Here is a 22,955-nt window from a genome sequence, read left to right on the forward strand (position 1 = left end):
GAGCTATGTCCAAAAAACGATTCAACCAATCAGAGAGCAGCGAACTATCGCGTGTGCCGAACGTGGCGGACACACTCTGCCTCGGATGGCACATTTGAGAGCGTATTCATTTATTTCACGTTTGCAAACTATGTTGGCGTTAAACTATGTTTTAAAACTAATAAAAACGAATTTGCGATTCATTCGCTTTCCTGCGCGTTTGTGCACGCGATGGCGATTTCTTTACCAAACTCCGGAAGCCGTTCGCTTTGGACCAAACCATTTCATGTAAATAGAGGGGGGGGATATAATTTTAGATATAGATATAGTACGGGCAATGCCCTAGTAAATAATAATAAGAACAATAATAACCACACAATAATAGGCAGCAATAAAAAGAATAACGTGATACTCCCCTCCATCCCCACCTCCCCCTCTCTCATATATATATTTCAAATTATTTTATGCGATTACAATAACAGTAACCCATAACCTCACCCGACACTGCAAGCAGTAAACACAAACTCATGCAAAAAGCTGATCCAGGGGTGTCCCATCACCAATCAGCTTGCTATCGCTTGCCGAGCCAGCCGTTCCTTCTCAACAGTTCCGTTGGACTGCTTGCTTGAGTGCTTAAGCCACTTGGAGAGTGCTCTACAAGCTGATTGGTAATGGAACACACACCAGCACATGCGCTGGACCGTGCTTGGTTTGCATGCCACGAACGCCACCTCTGGATGTAGAAGGATGGAGAAGCAAGGCCACGAGCTTGCAATATGCACGCATCAAATTGTTAGCCACATGCTGGAACGATCTAAAGCATGCATGCAGCGCAGGCAGGCGATTGTGCAATGCCCAAATCTACAGCGATATAGTGCCAGAGAGCAGTGTACAGTGCGCGACTTCTGATTGACTGTCTAATTTTAAGAGAGAAAGGAATGACCCATTTGATCAAATGGTGCTGCTCAAATGATCATGTGGTGCTGCTCTAATGATCACGTGGTGCTGAGACTCCATGTGAGAGAAGACGTGCACTTCAGTTTTCCATTATGTGGCATTATTAGACTCAAATGGGGGCTTATGGATTGGGTCTCATCCGTCCATGCACGGCTGCATCCGTCTGCAACCATATTTCGGACAAGTATGGACCGATTTTGTGCATACTTGGCAAAAAGACAGTACTTATGTACATGTATGGTTTACGTATGAATGGTTCGTATGTGTATACGTGTTTAGGTATGTATGTTACGTGTTTACGTGTGTTTACGAATGTATGGTTGGTTACGTATGTGTATGGTTTGTATGTATGGTTCACGTGTGTTTACGTATGTATGGTTATGTATGTGTATGGTTCGTATGTATGATTTACATGTATGGTTCATGTACATGTATGGTTCACATGTGTTTACGTATGTATGGTTAGGGATGTGTATGGTTCATATGTATGGTTTACATGTATGGTTCATGTACTTATGTGCATGTATGGTTTATGTACGATTTACATACGTACATCATTTTGTTTCGAGATCAGACCCAAGATGGCCGACTGCCGGCCATTTTGTTACTTAAAAGTGTCCTCAACCATTTCCCGGACATGCATAGACCGATTTTGGTCAAACATACAACAACAGGCATTTTAAGGCCATTTTCCCTGCAAGAGCGGGGGTTAGCCTTGCGGTCCCCATGACAATCTTCTCCATTTTGCCCTATTTTCTGCATCTCCCCTTGTTAACCCCCTTGCCTGCATTTCTTCTTCAACCATCTTTAGCCAAGTCTTTCTCGGTCTTCCCCGTCCTCTACTTCCTTCGACATTCATTTCCATCACTCTTCTCAACCAGTCACTTTCATCCTTCCTCAACACATGACCAAACCATCTCAAACTGTTTCTCTTCACAGCATCCATCAAAGGCTCCATTCCCATCATCTTTCACAATTCATCATTTGTCTTCCTCTCTCTCAACGATACTCCACACATCCACCAAACCATTCGCATTTCCACCCTTTCCAGCCTTTGTTGCTGCTCTACGTTCATTACCCATGTCTCGCTCCCATAAATCACAACACTGCAACTGCCTCACAATAAAAAGCGCATCTGTCGTTCCTCTTCCTGGCATAAATCCAAACTGCATTTCGTCAATCTTCACTTTCTTCCTTATGCTCCTCTCCAACACCCTTTCCAATACCTTCATTCCATGCTCCAATAACTTTATCGCTCGATACGACCCACAGTCCAGAGGGTCACCTTTCCCCTTGTATAGAGGGACGAGGGTACTCAGTTCCCAATCCACTAGAATGCGGCCTTCTTTCACAAACAGATTGCAGATCTCTGTCATTCTCTTCACACCACAATTTCCCGCTGCCTTCAACATATCTCCCACAACTCCCGTCGGCCCTCATCGCTTTTCTACTCTTCATTGCTTTTATCGCCTCCTCAACTTCCTTCTCGGTTATCTTCTCTGCCGGTCCTAAAACTGGGTTACTCTCCATGTTGCCATCCCATACATTCTCTGCATTCAACAGTATTTCCATATATCTCTTCCATCTTCTTTCAATTCCATCTGGGTCCACAACGATTTGTCCCTCTTCATCCTTCAAGCAACTCACCCCCATCACATCACACCTCTCTTTCGCTATCTGCTTTGCAATCCTGAATACCGCTCTCTGACGCTCTTCCAAATCCAAGCGTTCTCCAAACATTTTCCTACATGCCTCCTGCGCCTTTGCTACCTCTTTCTTTGCAGCCTTCTTGGCTGCCTTATAACTTTCATGCTCTGCCTTTTCTACCCCCATACCCTTCGCCTTCTGCCACTCCTTGAACTTCTTCCTCTTCTCATCAATCTTCTTTCCAACTTCATCATCTCACCACCATGTTTCCGAGTGCCTCGGTGGTCCTTTTGTCCATCCACATACCTCACCAACGGCTCCCAACAGACTATCTTTCATTGACATCCAACCACTTTCAAGCTCAAGCACATCATCCTCTGCCATACTCAGCCTCTCTTTTAATGCCTCCCTCACTGTCACCTCTTTCAACCTCCACACCTTCATTCTCGGTTGGTACTTCACCCGCCGAGCTCTCCTCGCACCTTTCACCCTTATGTCGCAGACAACCAAGTGGTGCTGTAAAACAGCCTCCTCCCAGGGATCACCTTTGTTTCCCGGAGGTGCCCCCTATCTCCCCTACGCACCAACAGGTAGTCAACGGTTGTCGTCGACCCACCTGACGTGTATGTAACAAGCTTATTATCCTCTTTCTGGAACTGAGTATGACAAATCAACAAATCAACTCCATCAGCAAACTCCAAAATCCTTTCACCTTCTCCATTTCTCACACCATATCCGTAACCCCCATGAACTCCCTCAAAACCGTCCATACTCCTTCCCACATGTCCATTTAGGTCTCCTCCTACCACAACAACTTCCTTATCTTTCACGTTTTCCATCAGTTTCTCTATTGCACACCAGAACTTGTCGTTCTCTTCATCGCTCCGACCAACCTACGGAGCATATCCCAAGATGACGTTCACCAAGAGCTTTCCAATCATCATTTTCACCATCATCAACCTATCACTCACTATAGTCACACTCACCACACTGTCTACAAACTCCTCAGAAAACAGGACACCAACACCATTCATGCCTTCTGGGCACCCTTGCCACACAAAGTTGTATTTCTGTCCCTGCCTACCCTTCACTGTTCTCACACCACTTCCCTTCCATCTCGTCTCCTGCACACAACATATATGGCCACTCTTCTTCTGACCAATACTTCCACCACTTCTCCTGATCTCCCTGTCATTGTCCCTACATTCCATGTCACAAACCTCACGTCAAAACATGGCACATGGTCAAACATGGCACAAATAAAACACGTGAGAGTATACATATGTAGATTTTGTTTTGCAATCTAAACAAAGATGGCCGACTGGTGGGTGGCCTTTAACTCAGTACAGCAAAATTACTAAAACTGGGGCTATGACATTTTATGTCTTTTTCTCATTGTTTAAAAAATGTATCAGATCCGAAAAATAAATAAGCAGAAAAATACTCAGGTTTTACAGTGTCACTCGATTTAGTACTATTTGAGATTTCATGACTACAATAAATCTTGTCAATAGCTGAAAGTTGTGAAGAGCGAACAATTGTTTTGGAAAACGCAACAAATGTGTTAATATGTGAAGAAATGGTTCTTTAGCAAACATTAAAATTGTCCTCGTATTATTTTTCTGTAAGTTAGTAGGTGGATGATTGAATCGCTGACAGGAATGTTCTGTGATTATGAGTTGCGACGTTTCTGGTAAGAAAAGTGCTGAAATTTGATCTGTAGGTGTCATGGGAAATAATTTATACATGGATACTGATTTTTTTTGAACTTTCATTCACCAGCAAATAATATACGGTTGGGCCACCAAAAATGATGGCGGGCCACAACAACAAAAAAAAAATCTGTTTAGATGGCCCAGCAGACAACAGAAAAACAAAAACAACAACAACAACAACAAAAAAGTGTGCCCCCTGTTGTGGTTTGAATGGATTACTCCATGGTGCACATGAGCAAATAATGTTTTCTTCCACAACTTTACAACACATCCAAATGAGGAATTAATTTTTGCAGAAGTGGTGAGATACATGCATATAGGACATACAGGAAACACCCACAGCATAGACAAGCTGTTGACAAATTAAGTCCAGACTGACCAGACATTCAAAGACCTTGGTACCATCACCAAACAAACCGCATGAAACTGCTGATGAACAAGAAGCAGAATTGCTTTGCAATACGTCACTTACCAAGTTTCACTTCAATATCAGTAATCGCATCCCTTTATTTGGGCGGTGTATAATGCCGCGTCTGGTGCTAGAAATAAAAAAAATAACCCCATGTACATGTGTATGGCTTTTGTGCATCATATACACTTCCGGTCAAAAGTTTTTGAACACCTCAATTTTTCCAGTTTTTATTGAAATTTAAGCAATTCAAGTCCAGTGAATAACCTGAAATGGTACAAAGGTAAGCAGTAAACTGCTAGAGGTTAAAAAAAAAAAAAAAAAGTTTAGGTGAGCAAAAACGGGAAAATAATGTAAATTGCAGTTATATTGTAAACAAGTACAAAAAGTTTTAATTAAAACAAAAGCCGCGTCGATGTTACACAATACCTAGATGCAGCTGTGCCTATAATGTCGATGTTATAGGCACAGGACATTCCTATTGATTCGATTACTTGATGTTATTTTTGTGCAAAGTGAAAATATATCTCGGCAATTTCCCGTGTATGGCGATGAATTTTTAATATATCTCGGCATTTTCCCGTCTGTTATTTCAGGCGGTGTATGACTGACCATGCCGCGATTTAAAATATATATATATATCTCGGCATTTTCCCGTCTCTTATTTCGGGCGGTGTATGACTGACCATGCCGCGATTTACAAAAATATATATCTCAATGGACTTGAAATTACAGGCCTTTGAGAATTCATTTCGTTCTATAAAGGGCAACTTTCATCGGCTTTTCTTCCCGTTTTTTTTCAACCGAGTCTAAAACTATGTTAGCGACTGTGAAAAATGAAATGATATATCGAATTTGATTTGAAATAAAACTGTGTGAGAGAGGAAGACACCACGGGCCTACAAAACAGGCCTCAAAGCTATGCGAGTTAATAAAATGGTGGATATTTGTTTTTATGAAGCCTCTCCCAGAATGGGCGGAGCTATGGTTCCCAGAATGGGTGGAGCTTTGAGGTTTTGTCTTCTCTGCAAGAACAAGAAGAAGAAGAACAAGAAGAACAACAACAGCAGCAGAGGGCACTCTATGACCAGCGTCTGCGACGCGGCTAAAAAATGCCTTCTTCAGGGAACAAGTAATGGGTTTACAACTTACAGCTGTTCTGCAGCAATCTCGCTATAATTCACCAAATGTCCACCCGTCTGTCCATCGGTACCGCAAAAACGGCTGAACCGATCGCAACGATATTTTGGGTGGATAATCCTGGGATCTCCTGCGGTAAAATAGGCCATATTGTTTTTCCAATTTCAGCTTTGGCCTCCAGCATTTTCAGGTTTGGACTCCTGCATAACGTTATTTTCCCAGGTGCCGCACAAACGGTTGCACCGATCGCTGCACAGTTGCACCAATCGGCTGCTCTGATCGGACTCTATGACCTCGGACAAAGACGTTTTATAAGAACATGGGTTGAATCCCTGCTTGAGAGAATGCCAACCCCCTCCCCGCCATCACGGCCATCTCTCCAACTCACAATCCCACGAGATAAGTGGAAAAGGCGACCCAAAACTAATCATCTTCTTTTTGATTCGTATGTAAACATCATTAAAAGTAAATAATGACCTTGGCCAAAGTTCAAACGACGTGGGTTTAATCTCTACATGAGAGAATTCCACATAGCTATTTGGGTGGTGTATAAGCCAACAGATCGCTGTCTCCATCGATCTTGCCGAGGCCGTAACACCTATCGGCTCAAAATCCTTTTAACTATTGACTTGGTAGTTTTTACAATGAAGGAAACATTAACAATGTTGTTAAAAGTTTATTTTGTGATTAATTTGTGATTGGAGATATGTTGTTTGGAATGAAAAAAAGATATCGAGTTCAAGTGAATAACGACATGCCGTGATGGTTTCTACTTTCTGAACATGAACTTTGCAGATCGCCACATGCAGATTCGCCACAGACCCACCTAACTCTCATTATTCTACCCAACGCAAAACTACACATAGGAAAGGTCTACGCTTCCACTTACTAAGAAATAACTGAGCTTAAACGAGGCTACATGTCGTAGTGTGACTAACTATGAGGGGAAATTAACCTTTATTTGTAAAAACACAAAACCGCAACAATATATATCGATATATATATATATATAGATATATATATAGATATATATAGATATAGATATAATATATATATATATATATATATATATATATATATATATATATATATATATATATATATATATATATATTTGCAGTTTTTAGAACCTTCACTTTATCAAATTTAGTATTAAAATTCCTTATAAATAACCGCTGTGTACATTTCCCCTTAATTGGCTGTTAATTGAAATAAGTGCACCTTAGCTAGTTGTGTTAGTGAAATAGTGAAAGCACCTATGCACCAAAATAGTAAAAGCAAAGCACAAGTGAAAGCAAATAGTGAAAGCAAAGCAAATAGTGAAAGTTAGTGTTAGTGAAATAAGTGCACCTTAGCCTTAGCACCTTAGTTAATAAGTGCACCATTCCCAACAACCCTGGTGTTGGGCTAGCGGCTAGGGTGCCGGCTTAGGATCCTAGGATCGAATCCCGGTCGATCGCTGAATTAACGCCAGGGGGGTTGACTCAGCCTGTTCATCCTTCCGAGGTCGGCTAATTGAGGACCAGTTCACTGGTAATTCCCTGTTTGTCGTTAAAGGCGGCAAAAAGGGTTGGCGTCAGGAAGGGCATCCGGCCGTAAAACATTGCTTCAAAAAGGGGACCAAAAAAACAACAACAACCATGGTTCCCGAAAAAGGCCAACCCCCGCTTTGTGGGGAAAAATGGCCTCTAAAGGTGGTTTTAGCTAGTCCATGTACAAGCACGTAGCCAATCATAGAACCTCTCTATAGTTATATCCTTATTCTGTGTTCTAGATAAGGCTGTGTGTCCAATAGTCGATCTTACGTTGCACCAAATCAAACAAGATAGATCCCCCTTTCGATTGCCCCAAAGCCTACATTTCCAACCGCATTCGCCTCCATTGCCCACGCGGTCAGCTCGGAGAAGAAGGGCGTTGCCCGCCCATCGTCATCAGAAGGTGGAGCCAGAAAAAGCCCTTGCCGACCAACCAAGAATCGGTGGGCATGGCTTGGTAGGGCGTGACCAGAAAGATCAAGCAGGTTCGTGAAGGTTCCAGGGCGTGGCTATATAACCCGTTACGGGAAGCCCCCACCGAGAGATGATTGAGGGAGCCAGATGAGCGAGGGAGCACGAAGGCAGTTTCTAAAAGGAAGGCGCTTGAGTCTGTGAAGAGAGACGCGCAACCTGCGGGAGTACGAGTAAGGGAGACGCTGTTTCCAACCAGCCTTGGCACGTCAAGCTCCGCCGCGCTGCTGCGAGCATCCCGGCGGTGTGGACCCGAGGGTGGAGAGTCAGCGGCTGCTCGCTCCCGGCCCGGCCGTTCTGCTGTCCCACCTGACCCTTCTCATCCTTCCAGCCATTCCTGCCTGCCATTCCCTATTCATGTGAGTCTGTTTGTTCTGTCATGTGGGTATAAGTTAGGCTTGTTTTTAAGAATTGCACTGTGTCTTCTTTCCCTGTAAATTACATTTCTTTTCTTCTCTTTGATTTTGGTTTGTGTAAATAATTAATAAATACCTGTTCTCCCTTTACTATGGTTTCTTTCTCATCCGATCGCTTTAGAGATTTCCAAATTGATTTCCTGTGGCGCGATTTCGGCCAACGTTTATAATCGGGTTTAGTCCATTGATAACGGCTCGGATTTCGGATTTCTAAACCGCTCGGCAAAATACCATCTTGTCTGGGATTCGAGCGGGGCCACCCACCTGCTTTGTGGAGGGATTGGCGGAGGTGTCCGGGAATCCCTTGACCAATCACCTTGGCCAATCCTATACCACAAAGGAGCGGGGTGGGTCCAGGAACGGAGACGGCCAGCTTCACAAGACGAGGGGATTAAACCCCCCGCGGTAAGGGGGGTGCCGTCGTCCGATTCCGTAACAATATATATACAGACTTGGCATTTAATATGGAATATTTTTTTTGTGGGGGTGAACTTACTTTTCAAGATGTCTTAGAACCAAAAGTTCATTGGAATTATGTTGAAATTATTCTAGATTTTGTTAATGTGACCTTCAAAAGAAACAAAAACCACATTTGACATTTCGAAACAAATAAATTGATCCTTGAAAGTGATGTAAACTGATATCGAACTCAATTCATGGACAGTACTGTGTTAAACTTCTGTACGTTTTCTAGAAGTATCTCTTTATTTTGCACATTAGGCAAAAAAATTTTTAACAAAAACAAAAGTTAAATTACGACTGGGATTACGGACAGTAAAATTACAGTTCAGTACTTCGTGTAACCCCCACGAGCATTCAGGAGAGCACATACACGTTGTCATGCTGTTTTCACGAGATTTGCCAAGGTTTGGACAGGAATCGCTTGCCATGCAGTGACTATAGCCTCCTGCAATTCACGCACAGAGGTTGGCTGCTGGTCCAAGTGGTAGATTTGACGCGTTAATTCTGCCCACAAGTTCTCTATCGGATTCATATCCGGGGACATGGCAGGCCACTCAATATGCTTGACACCACGGTCAGCAAGAAAGTGTTGGATCATGCGAGCACGATGAGGCCGTGCATTGTCATCTTGGAAGACAAAGTTTCCTCGAAAGGCTGCACGAGCAAATGGAAGCAATATTTCTTCCAGAATGGCCCTGTACTTGAACTGGTTCAGGTTTCCATTCAGAACAACCAGGTCAGTTTTGCCCCCTGCATGAAAAGCAGCCCAAACGGTCACCCCACCACCTCCAGCTTGGACTCTTGGCACTATACAATCTTTGTTGTAGGCTTCATGCACTTGTCTGCGCACTCGGACGCGGCCATCTTGACGATAGACCAGAAATCTAGACACATCGCTGAAGATCACGTGATTCCAGTGTCCTGGCTGCCATTGACGGTGCTCTCTGGCCCACTGCAATTGGCGCTGGCGGTTTTGTCTGGTCAGGCGTGGCTTTCTCAGGGGAGGCCTGGCACGATAGCCTGCTTGAACCAGTCGTTGGTTGACTAGCCTTCTGGATACAGGCACATTTGTCAGTTGCTGCCACTCAGCCCTTAGCCGATTAGCTGACTTGGTACGGCCATTGCGGATTAACCGGTGCAGCTGGCGATCATCCCTCCTTGTGGTTCTGCGGGGACGTCCTGGCCTCGGTATTGGAGTAGGGACACCCCTCTGAGCATTTCGTTTCAGGATCTTTGACACCTGACCTTGAGTGATGCCATACTGCCGAGCAATAGCACGCTGTTTCATGCCGTAATTTCGTAAAGCCACCACTCCATGACAAACAGCATTGTCGAGTTGACGGACCATCTCCAGAGGAAGCGGCAATAACTTTTGGAGACTTGCAGCAGTTGTTTTCCACTAATACAGAACGCAACAACCCTTGTATACCCGACTGAAGCCAATCATCAAATGCTGTAGGTTGTCGCTGTAGGATTGCTGTTAGATTGAGAACTGTACAAATATTATAACCTCCTCCGGAGGTCTTGAGAACTGTACCCCTGGTGTCGTGTCATCTAACCCAGTCCATACATTTTGCCACGCCACCTGTGATATAATCCTGTTGACTTCTTGCTGCGACAGACAATCGGTGACGTGGTTCTTTTAACAAATAAATCACCAAAGTGTAAAAGAAACTCACCAGATTGATATACTGAGTTAAGAAAGTAAATCCAAGTCAAGAAAAAAATATATTCCATATTAAATGCCAAGTCTGTATATATAGGTATTATCTATATTTTTTTTTTTTTTTTTTTTAAGTGCTTGCTTGAGTGCTTATTCCACTTGGCAAGAGCTTTTCAAGCTGCTTGGTACTGGCTGCCTTCTCTGTGCTCCCATCAAGATGAAACATTGGAGGATCACATTTTTTAAGCACTATACACCTTAATATGAGCGTTAAAACAGGCATTTTTCACAATTCATAACTTACAAACACACGAGCCACCACCTGTCATGGGGAAATGATGGGAGGGGAGGGAGGAAGGGAGGGGATGGTGTTGGAGGAGAGGGTGGAGGAGAAGGGGTCGAGTGGGAGTCCAGAGGGAGGGGAATGGGTGGGATGAGGGAGGGCAAGAGGTGGGGCAGGAAGGAGTCCGGAAGGAGGGAGTGGGATGAGAGGAGGTGGGAGGAGAGGGGAAAGTGTGGGGTGGGGTGGAAGGAAGAGAGAGGGACTGGGAAGGGAGAAGGTGGGAGCAAGGACGAGAAAGGTTGAAGTGGGAGTCCAGAGGGAGGGGGTGAGAGTCTGGAGGGAGGGGTGTGGGGTGGGGTCGGAGAGAGGGAGGGAAAGGAGTGTGAGGAGGCAAGAGAAGGGGTGGGGTGAGAGGAAGCAGCGGAAGCGGTGAGGGAGGACACGGGCGGATGAACGTGCGCGCGCGCACACGCACGCACGCACGCACACAAAATATAACTGGGATCATTCTAATGGCACTGGGACATGGACTAACACCCAGGCCTAAGGCCTGTGGCCCTGCCGATCTGTGCCGCTTCATTGGGGTGGAGTCAGGCCACCTGTCTAGCCAATGGATGTAAAGCAATGGAGTGGAGTCAGGGCAGCTGAATACTGACCCATGTATAATATGTGATATTTTCCAAGTTCAAAAAGGGCATAAAAAAAAAAATTAAATTGGGGAAATGCCCTGAAACTCGGCGGTGTTCTGTAACTTATCATTATAAAGCCATGTACAAGTTTCAGTTGAGTATGTTAAAAGGGCAAGGGTGGAAAGTCTGCAAAACCACAGGTGGGACAGACGGATGGGCAGACGGATGGACAGACATACAGTTCCCTCCAGTGAAACGATAGGGGTCTAATAAAGTACAATTCTGGATTTGCCAAATAGTCACCTGTAACTGGACATATGTACATTTACAAGGCAATCAATCACTGAGGGAAAAAAGTTAGTAATTCCAAATTAGGGGTTATGAACATGCAGGATAATAGAAAGAACATTTGAAGAGAGAGAGGGTTAGGGTGGGGAAAAGGGGAAGGATTATGTGAGAGGCATGATTTTGTTGAATAAATAAATAAAAATGAATAAAATAATTTCATTAAATGAATAAGTTATGAATAAACAATCAATGAGTTATGAGCGGCCTGGTTTTGGATTGCATTTGTTTGATTTGGCAATTTACTCACCAGCTAAAGGGTTCTTGGGAGGTGAAACTTCCACAAACAGCTCGAACATGTGCTCAGGATTCACCCTGCGAGCAAGATGCACATCGGAGCCACAGGAATTAAAAGGTCATCTTGATGAGATGTCAAAAACCCAAACTCGGAAAATTAAAGGTCAGTCCAAGATCTAATAAAGACACTTGTCCTTGGCCTGTTTCTTTGTAACTTTCCTTTGGTGAACATAAAATTGTCCTGAGCTCAGCAAAACTGTCCTTAATAACAATTTGCATCATTAATTATTCAACAGTAATGATTATTCCTAAGGCAATTACATCAATATTTAAAAGATGTTATCAATTATACTAATTCGACAATACCAAGTGTGGGCAGAAGTTAGGTTCTCACCCCAATCTGTTTGACTGAGACAAGGATATCGCAAAAGGTTGTGGATGGTTTTGGGCAAAATGTGGTGGTTAGGTTAGGTATGTGACAATAATTAAATGAGTACATTTTGGTGAAGATCCGGATCCGAAATTTTTTAAAGTGATCCATCACCATTGAAAGAAGGTGCCAAAAATGATATACAGCACGATATCTCAAAAAGTTATGGACGGATTCGGACAAAACTTGGTGGACTAGTTGGGTGCGTGACGAGGACAAATCGATTTTATTTTGGTGAAGATCCAAATGCGGATACTAGAATTTTTACGGTGTAGCCCATAGGGCAAAGCAATCTAAAACAGTTGTCGTCAGTCTGTATGTATGTATGTATGCACGTATGTATGTATGTATGTATGTATGTATGTATGTATGTATGCAGGTATGTATGTATGCATATATGTCCCCTCAAACGTATACCAATCAGAGCTGAGGATCTGGTCACATGACAGGATGATGTGATTACGTCTGATGTCATTACGACGTACAACGGCTGACTCCACACTCCGCCATTTTGATTCCTATGCCGTTCAGGCCGAACATATTGTCAGGTCCGCGACCAATGAAGACCAGCTTTGGATGGATAGCCGGTCGGTCTTTAATCCGAGGCGATCAAGCTGAAAAATTGTGGTACTTTTTATCGCGCGCAGGACAAAAGGGCAGCGGGGTGCTTACCTGCATGGAGCTCACAGTGCTTTTACTCAAACCCACAAACACAGAAACGTGACAAGGAAAATCAACAATACAACAAATGAAATGCAACAATTTTTATTTTTATTTTTTTTGTATACAAGGTCGAGGCTCGTGTAAGAGCTAGCGCATTAAACACAAAAAAGACAAACAGACACACAAAACATACAGACATACAAACAGACACACAGACAAAGACAAACAGACACACCTCGTGAAGGGAGCGTGAGACAAGAGGGGCAGAGAGAGGGAAACACACAAACACAACAGTAGAGAGCAGGGACATCGGGAGATCTATTAAAGGGAGAGGGCTGGAGGTTGTTGGAGAGGGGGGGGGGGGGCGAGTGGTACACAGAATATAACAAATGGACATTGCTAGGAATTTCCGGAATGAAGTCGGAGATTCAAAGAGGTGGATTTGGGATGTACAGGGTGTCTCAAAATACATGGAACCCATGTCACTGCTAATAATTCTGCCAATATTAATGTTCTTGTTGTTGTTGTTTTTTTTCCAGATTTGAAGAGAGGAGACCATAACAACTAATTATTTATCAATCAAAATGCCTTGGACAAAGGAGGAAAAAATATTTTGCGTCACTACTTATTTGGAGACGAAATCATTCAAAACGGTGCAAGCAAAATTTCGCAGGAAGTTCAACTTCAACAACTATCCCCAGAAAAACCAAATTTATCGTTGGGCACACAAATTCCAAGCCACTGGATCAGTAAACAACCTCAACAAGAAGGCAGAAACACCCAGTTCTGGCAGGAAGCTGACTGCAAGATCTCCTGACAATGTGAATGCGGTGAGACATTCTGTCGGATGACAGTCTGTATGTATGTTTTAATGGTTTAATGAAAGTAAATGCAATACGATAAAAATAATTTTGAGGTAAATCAAATCCTACGGTGAGACGTCTCCACTAAGACATGAAAAAAAGACAAGGGGGGAGATTAAATAAAAATAAAACAATGTTCTTTTTATATCAGCTGGCACTCAGCTTGCTCAACAAGACTTTTAGGAGCTTGCTGGTGGTCAAAGCTTGAAGCCCCACAGGCGGGAAGCGCACAACATGGCCGTTCCTCGGCGCCACGAACGTGAGGTCCTTTTTGAAGGAAGTCCTCACTCAGGTCCCTCTGCCGTCCGGGGAAGCACAACACGGACCCACAAAACGCCACAAACACCTCCTCCTCACGATCGCAAAAGTCCACCCGAGCTCCGAAGGTTCTCCTCACGATCGCAACGATTGCAGCCGAGACAGCCGCAGCCGAGAGACAGACAGAGGCAAAAGCGTCCGCCCCACACGAAAGCCAAAACAAGAGAGAGAGACCAATTCTTCTTCCTCCGTTCTCAAAGTCTTCGCTCTGACTTCGCTCTGACATCACACTGACATCACCCAGACATCACCCAGACAAATCACCGAGTTCCACACAATCACTCCATGGTCATACTCGACCAATGACGAAGCTCGGGGCATGTCTGCCGGTTATGATAGTTTCCATGCCCCTCGTCCCACTCTGGGGGTGGGGCCTTGTTGCCGATTATGATTCCTTTGAGGCGGAGTTTATTGTCTATCATAATGTCCGGGTACTGTCAGCATCTATGCCGGTAGTTGTGGTTTAATGGAGCACTCGTTATTGTTGTTGTTGTAATTGTAAAGATGTGGGTTTTTATGGCCGGCTTCTTACAATCTTACTACAATTCATCAAATGTCCGTCTGTGTCTGTCTGTTCCCAAGGTATCGCAAAAACGGCTGAAGTGATCGCAACAAAATTTTGGGTAGGTAATCCTGGGACCCCCTGGAGTAAAATAGGCTATATTGTTTTTTCCGATTTTCCAATTTTTCCTATTTTCCAAAAACGATGGAATAATATTTACCGATATAAACAGTGATGTGGCTTTTATTGAAATTCTACAAATACTGTTTAGATTTTGATAAGAATTATGAACCTGCCGCGAATGCGGAAGTGGACAGATTACGGCAATGAGCTGGTTTGATATCCCAATACAACCGTCATTCAATCGTAATGTTAAATCGTTAAACGTTAATCGTGTTAATCGTTTTGTTAAAGTATCAATTTATGATTGGAATTGAGTGAATACAATTACGATTTTGAATTCGTAATTGTGTTCACCCAACCGTACAGAACTTCACATCAGGATTTAAATATTTGTTTATATCACGAATGTTGTTAAAAGTTTATTTTTTATATTAATGTTATTTCATTTGTGATTGGAGTCATGCTGTTTAGAATGAAACAAGTACAAAAAGTTTTAATTAAAACAAAAGCCACGTCGATGTTACACAATGCCTAGATGCAGCTGTGCCTATAACGTCGATGTTATAGGCACAGGACATTCCTATTGATTCGATTACTTGATGTTATTTTTGTGCAAAGTGAAAATATATCTCGGCAATTTCCCGTGTGTGGCGACGAATTTTTAATATATCTCGGCATTTTCCCGTCTGTTATTTCAGGCGGTGTATGACTGACCATGCCGCGATTGAAAAAAAATATATCTCGGCAATTTCCCGTGTGTGGCGGCATGTGAACGAAGCTATGCTCCTCTCTCCACATTATTGTAACGTATAAATTAAATATTTCATCGTGACGATTGTCATCAAATGGGCGAATTTTTAATATATCTCGGCATTTTCCCGTCTGTTATTTCGGGCGGTGTATGACTGAGCATGCCGCGATTTAAACAAAATATATATATCTCGGCATTTTCCCGTCTGTTATTTCGGGCGGTGTATGACTGACGATGCCGCGATTTAAAAATATATATATCTCAATGGACTTGAAGTTACAGGCTTTTGAGAATTCATTTCGTTCTATAAAGGGCAACTTTCATCGGATTTTCTTCCCGTTTTTTTTCAACCGAGTCTAAAACTATGTTAGCGACTGTGAAAAATGAAATGACATATCGAATTTGATTTGAAATAAAACTGTGTGAGAGAGGAAGACACCACGGGCCTACAAAACAGGCCTCAAAGCTATGCGAGTTAATAAAATGGTGGATATTTGTTTATATGAAGCCTCTCCCAAAATGGGTGGAGCTATGGTTCCCAGAATGGGTGGAGCTTTGAGGTTTTGTCTTCTCTGCAAGAACAAGAACAAGAAGAAGAAGAAGAACAACAACAGCAGAGAGCACTCTATTAGCAGCGTCTGCGACGCGGCTAAAAAACGAGATATCGAGTTCAAGTGAATGACGAAATGCCGTGACGGTTTCTACTTTCTAAACGTGAAATTCACGGATCGCCATATGCAGATTCGCCATTGACTGGGTATCGAACAAACGTACCCGTTTGTTTGTGAACGGGTACGTTTATCATGGAAGTCCTTCTCGAACTTGCTGTCCATGTCTGACGTGCGACTGAAGGTGCTACAGGAATGTGGAATTTATTGGTTTCATGCTTTAGCATTCGCAGTTTCTGCATTGTCTGTTTGCTTCTGGCCTCCCACCCGTGCCTAGCACAGGTACCTCACTAGTTGTAAAAACATAGGGGAAATCACAGGAGGCAAGCACATATTGGGAAAACTACCCTTAGACTCCATCTAATTAGCATGTCTTCACCCCCTATCCCCCCAGGTGTGAAGAACACATAAACAACCTTAAGCTCACAGTTTTTCCACTTACATACATTGAAATGGGCTTCCTACTCGCACGCGCGCGGTCCATGCTAATACTACACAATCCTATCTGTACGAGGGTATTTCATCATCTACCCCCACAAACGTAACAATATCGTAGAACCTGTCATATATCACAATCGCCATGCTCTACCTTAACGTTTTTCGTTCAGTGTGAAACACAAACAAACCGATTGTTAAAATAACCATCAAATATCAAAAGCATAAACGTTACGGATCTTCCAATGACACCGTATGAATAGGCCTTAAGCTTTATGCCTTCATGGCTCACCTTGAGGCCGCTTCAGACAAATTAGCCCAGGTTGCTTAATACAGTATTGTTTTCGTAATAATAATAAAAGCGTTAATACTAATAAAATGGTAAGTATAATCGTAACACTGCAATCCCTTTGTCATTATTGCAAAGTTTCTAGATTGAAGCGGTGTATGGTTCATGAATCAATGATAAGTGGTGTACGGTACAAATAACCGAGGAATTAAGGAATTAGCCTCGGTTTATTGATAGTAATATCATTTTCAGAATAATGATGACGCAACGTTAATATTATAGTAAATCTAATCTAACACTAATCCTTTCACAGTGACTGCAAAGTTACTGGAGGTTAAAGTATATCATCTTCTATATATTACAGAATCTGCAGTTTTGTGTCCGTCCGTCACGCTACGTCATTACGTCAATATCATGACGGCGTACGACTGCTTACTCCACCGACCAACGTTTTAATTTACATGCCGTACAGGCCGAACACGTCGTCCAAGCGGTCGAACATGTCGTCCAAGCGATCGAACACGTCATGTGTTTTTACACAAGGATAGCTGTATGTTGGAACGAGTAGAGTACTACACTACTACAGCTACGCCGCTGTTAGACTTTTGGTCTTGTTTTTTTTTTTAATGTGATTCTTCACCATTGAGTGATAAGGCCAAAAATGATATAAAGCATGATATTTCAAAAAGTTGTGGATGAGTTATGACAAAACTTGGTGGATGAGTTGGTTTGGTGACAAGAACAAGCCAATTAGATTTTGATTCACGTCGGGATCCAGATCTGGCCTATCAGTGGGATACAAAATGTAAACTATTCAGCCTGGCAAAGATTCTCTACCGAGTGTCATATTCTAGTCATGTATGATAGGGGATCAGGGAAGTGTGGAAATGTATGCATGATAGGGGGGGTCAGAGCAGTGTGGAAGTATATGCATGATAGGGGGTCAGCGGAGTGTGGAAATGTATGCATGATAGGGGGGTCAGAGCAGTGTGGAAGTATATGCATGATAGGGGGTCAGCGGAGTGTGGAAGTAAATGCATGATAAGGGGTCAGAGCAGTGTGGAAGTATATGCATGATAGGGGATCAGGGGAGTGTGGAAATGTATGCATGATAGGGGGGTCAGAGCAGTGTGGAAGTATATGCATGATAAGGGGTCAGAGCAGTGTGGAAGTATATGCATGATAGGGGGTCAGCGGAGTGTGGAAGTAAATGCATGATAAGGGGTCAGAGCAGTGTGGAAGTATATGCATGATAGGGGATCAGGGGAGTGTGGAAATGTATGCATGATAGGGGGGTCAGAGCAGTGTGGAAGTATATGCATGATAGGGGGGTCAGAGCAGTGTGGAAGTATATGCATGATAAGGGGTCAGAGCAGTGTGGAAGTATATGCATGATAGGGGGTCAGCGGAGTGTGGAAGTAAATGCATGATAAGGGGTCAGGGGAGTGTGGAAGTACATGTATGATAGGGGGTCGGCGAAGTGTGGAAGTACATGCATGAAAGGGGGTCAGGGCAGTGTGGAAGTACATGCATGATAGGGGGTCAGCGGAGTGTGGAAGTAAATGCACGATAAGGGGTCAGAGCAGTGTGGAAGTATATGCATGATAGGGGGTCAGCGGAGTGTGGAAGTAAATGCATGATAAGGGGTCAGGGGAGTGTGGAAGTACATGTATGATAGGGGGTCGGCGAAGTGTGGAAGTACATGCATGAAAGGGGGTCAGGGCAGTGTGGAAGTACATGCATGATAGGGGGTCGGCGAAGTGTGGAAGTATATGCATGATAAGGAGTCAGGGGAGTGTGGAAGTATATGCATGATAGGGGGTCAGGGCAGTGTGGAAGTATGCAAGATAGGCGATCGGCAGAGTGTGGAAGTATATGCATGATTGGCGGTTGTGGAAGAGTAGAGTGTACGGGTAACCCTTGAGGTTTGAAGTACAGTACACAAAAGGTAACTCTTGTGGTTTGATAGTCGCCTTGGGTGTACTGTGTGGATATTTTGGTTTGAAGTACAGTACTAGCTAGTTACGATGTGAGGGGTGATCAGTAAGTACGTGGCCAAATATGCAAACATTTTAAAAAGCAAAAACTATAACGGCACTTGGTAGAGAGCAAACCTCCACCAGGCTGAACAGTTTACGCTTTGTATCCCACCAATGGGACGAATGTGGATTCGGACCTGACAAAAAATTTTCGGACCTGACAAAGACAGACAAGCAGACAAAAATAGACAGACAAACGCAGAGACAGGCCGACAGACGCAGAGACAGGCCGACAGACGCAGAGACAGGCCGACAGACGCAGACAGGCCGACAGACGCAGACAGGCCGACAGACGCAGAGACAGGCCGACAGACGCAGAGACAGGCCGACAGACGCAGAGACAGGCCGACAGACGCAGAGACAGGCCGACAGACGCAGAGACAGGCCGACAGACGCAGAGACAGGCCGACAGACGCAGAGACAGGCCGACAGACGCAGAGACAGGCCGACAGACGCAGAGACAGGCCGACAGACGCAGAGACAGGCCGACAGACGCAGAGACAGGCCGACAGACGCAGAGACAGGCCGACAGACGCAGAGACAGGCCGACAGACGCAGAGACAGGCCGACAGACGCAGAGACAGGCCGACAGACGCAGAGACAGGCCGACAGACGCAGAGACAGGCCGACAGACGCAGAGACAGGCCGACAGACGCAGAGACAGGCCGACAGACGCAGAGACAGGCCGACAGACGCAGAGACAGGCCGACAGACGCAGAGACAGGCCGACAGACGCAGAGACAGGCCGACAGACGCAGAGACAGGCCGACAGACGCAGAGACAGGCCGACAGACGCAGAGACAGGCCGACAGAAGCAGAGACAGGCCGACAGACGCAGAGACAGGCCGACAGACGCAGAGACAGGCCGACAGACGCAGAGACAGGCCGACAGACGCAGAGACAGGCCGACAGACGCAGAGACAGGCCGACAGACGCAGAGACAGGCCGACAGACGCAGAGACAGGCCGACAGACGCAGAGACAGGCCGACAGACGCAGAGACAGGCCGACAGACGCAGAGACAGGCCGACAGACGCAGAGACAGGCCGACAGACGCAGAGACAGGCCGACAGACGCAGAGACAGGCCGACAGACGCAGAGACAGGCCGACAGACGCAGAGACAGGCCGACAGACCGACAGACACAGAACCAGGCCGACAGACAGAGACAGGCCGACAGACAGAGACAGGCCGACAGACACAGAGACAGGCCGACAGACACACAGACAGGCCGCCAGACACAGAGATAGGCCGACAGACAAAGAGACAGGCCGACAGACACAGAGACAGGCCGACAGACACAGAGACAGGCCGACAGACACAGAGACAGGCCGACAAACACAGAGACAGGCCGACAAACACAGAGACAGGCCGACAAACACAGAGACAGGCCGACAAACACAGAGACAGGCCGACAAACACAGAGACAGGCCGACAAACACAGAGACAGGCCGACAAACACAGAGACAGGCCGACAAACACAGAGACAGGCCGACAAACACAGAGACAGGCCGACAAACACAGAGACAGGCCGACAAACACAGAGACAGGCCGACAAACAGAGACAGGCCGACAAACACAGAGACAGGCCGACAAACAGAGAGAGACCGACAAACAGAGAGAGACCGACAAACAGAGAGAGACCGACAAACAGAGAGAGACCGACAAACAGAGAGAGACCGACAAACAGAGAGAGACCGACAAACAGAGAGAGACCGACAAACAGAGAGAGACCGACAAACAGAGAGAGACCGACAAACAGAGAGAGACCGACAAACAGAGAGACCGACAAACAGAGAGACCGACAAACAGACAGACAGAGAGACAGACAAAGAGAGACAGACAAACAGAGAGACAGACAAACAGAGAGACAGACAGAGACAGACAAACAGAGATAGACAAACAGACAGACAAACAGAGAGACAGACAGAGAGACAGACAAACAGACAGACAAACAGACAGACAAACAGACAGACAAACAAAGAGACAGACAGGGTGAAAACAACCAATGTCCCACCTTCGATAACGCATGTAATGAGACAATAAGGTCTTGGTTAAAAAGTTATAAAATGTGTGACAAAAACAACATTACCTGGCTTGTTAATAATGGACTTTTAATGTCAACACTGACTTGATTACCTGCGTTCTTAAAAATAACCGTTGAAGGTATAAACAGCCGAAAAACTGTTTTGCGATAATAATAATAAAAACATATTTGCAGAGTCCCAATGACACCAGGTTGTGTGTCCTTGTCCACCTGGTGGTCTGTCCTGTACACCTGGTTGGCTGTCCATGACACCTGGTTGGCTGTCCAAGTGTCCATGACACCTGGTTGGCTGTCCATGACACCTGGTTGGCTGTCCAAGTGTCCATGACACCTGGTTGGCTGTCCATGACACCTGGTTGGCTGTCCATGACACCTGTTTGGCTGTCCAGGACACCTGGTTGGCTGTCCAGGACACCTGGTTGGCTGTCCAGGACACCTGGTTGGCTGTCCAGGACACCTGGTTGGCTGTCCACGACACCTGGTTGGCTGTCCACGACACCTGGTTGCCTGTCCACTACACCAGGTTGCCTGTCCACTACACCAGGTTGCCTGTCCACTACACCAGGTTGCCTGTCCACTACACCAGGTTGCCTATCCCCTACACCAGGTTGCCTGTCCCCTATACCAGGTTGCCTGTCCACTATACCAGGTTGCCTGTCCACTATACCAGGTTGCCTGTCCACTATACCAGGTTGCCTGTCCACTATACCAGGTTGCCTGTCCACTATACCAGGTTGCCTGTCCACTATACCAGGTTGCCTGTCCACTATACCAGGTTGCCTGTCCACTATACCAGGTTGCCTGTCCACTATACCAGGTTGCCTGTCCACTATACCAGGTTGCCTGTCCACTATACCAGGTTGCCTGTCCACTACACCAGGTTGCCTGTCCACTACACCAGGTTGCCTGTCCACTACACCAGGTTGCCTGTCCACTACACCAGGTTGCCTGTACACTACACCAGGTTGCCTGTACACTACACCAGGTTGCCTGTCCACGACACCAGGTTGCCTGTCCACGACACCAGGTTGCCTGTCCACGACACCAGGTTGCCTGTCCACGACACCAGGTTGCCTGTCCACGACACCAGGTTGCCTGTCCACGACACCAGGTTGCCTGTCCACGACACCAGGTTGCCTGTCCACGACACCAGGTTGCCTGTCCACGACACCAGGTTGCCTGTCCACGACACCAGGTTGCCTGTCCACGACACCAGGTTGCCTGTCCACGACACCAGGTTGTCTGTCCACGACACCAGGTTGCCTGTCCACGACACCAGGTTGTCTGTCCACGACACCAGGTTGTCTGTCCACGACACCAGGTTGTCTGTCCACGACACCAGGTTGTCTGTCCACGACACCAGGTTGTCTGTCCACGACACCAGGTTGTCTGTCCACGACACCAGGTTGTCTGTCCACGACACCAGGTTGTCTGTCCACGACACCAGGTTGTCTGTCCACGACACCAGGTTGTCTGTCCACGACACCAGGTTGTCTGTCCACGACACCAGGTTCTGTCCACGACACCAGGTTGTCTGTCCACGACACCAGGTTCTGTCCACGACACCAGGTTGCCTGTCCACGACACCAGGTTGCCTGTCCACGACACCAGGTTGCCTGTCCACGACACCAGGTTGCCTGTCCACGACACCAGGTTGCCTGTCCACGACACCAGGTTGCCTGTCCCCTATACCAGGTTGCCTGCCCACTACACCAGGTTGCCTGTCCACTACACCAGGTTGCCTGTCCACTACACCAGGTTGCCTGTCCACTACACCAGGTTATCTGTACACTACACCAGGTTGTCTGTCCAGTGTTCACTCAGACAGATTATAACCACAGGCACAACGGGATGCAAAGAGTAACAGGTTTCCTGAGCGTCCCCGCCGCACACCTTGTCCGCGCTTTCAAACCTTTATGAAAAGCAAAGTTAACCACAACC

General features: G+C 45.5%; 1 protein-coding gene across 6 annotated transcripts in view; it reads right to left on the reverse strand.

Moving 5' to 3' along the window:
• Positions 1-22,955, reverse strand: part of LOC137438361 (DENN domain-containing protein 1A-like) — a 386,103-nt gene that overhangs the window by 362,551 nt on the left and 597 nt on the right. For all 6 annotated transcript variants that reach the window (XR_013621219.1, XR_013621220.1, XR_013621218.1 and 3 more), the window contains exon 2: positions 11,902-11,966. Coding sequence is in view for 3 of the 6 variants with exons in the window: in XM_078767519.1 (XP_078623645.1) it covers positions 11,902-11,966 (65 nt within the window). In the remaining 3 variants the exon portion in view is untranslated. The remainder of the gene's footprint in view (positions 1-11,901; positions 11,967-22,955) is intronic.

This window comes from Myxine glutinosa, chromosome 13, assembly GCF_964187855.1.
Source record: "Myxine glutinosa chromosome 13, kmMyxGlut1.1, whole genome shotgun sequence".
Taxonomy (NCBI): Eukaryota; Metazoa; Chordata; class Myxini; order Myxiniformes; family Myxinidae; genus Myxine; species Myxine glutinosa.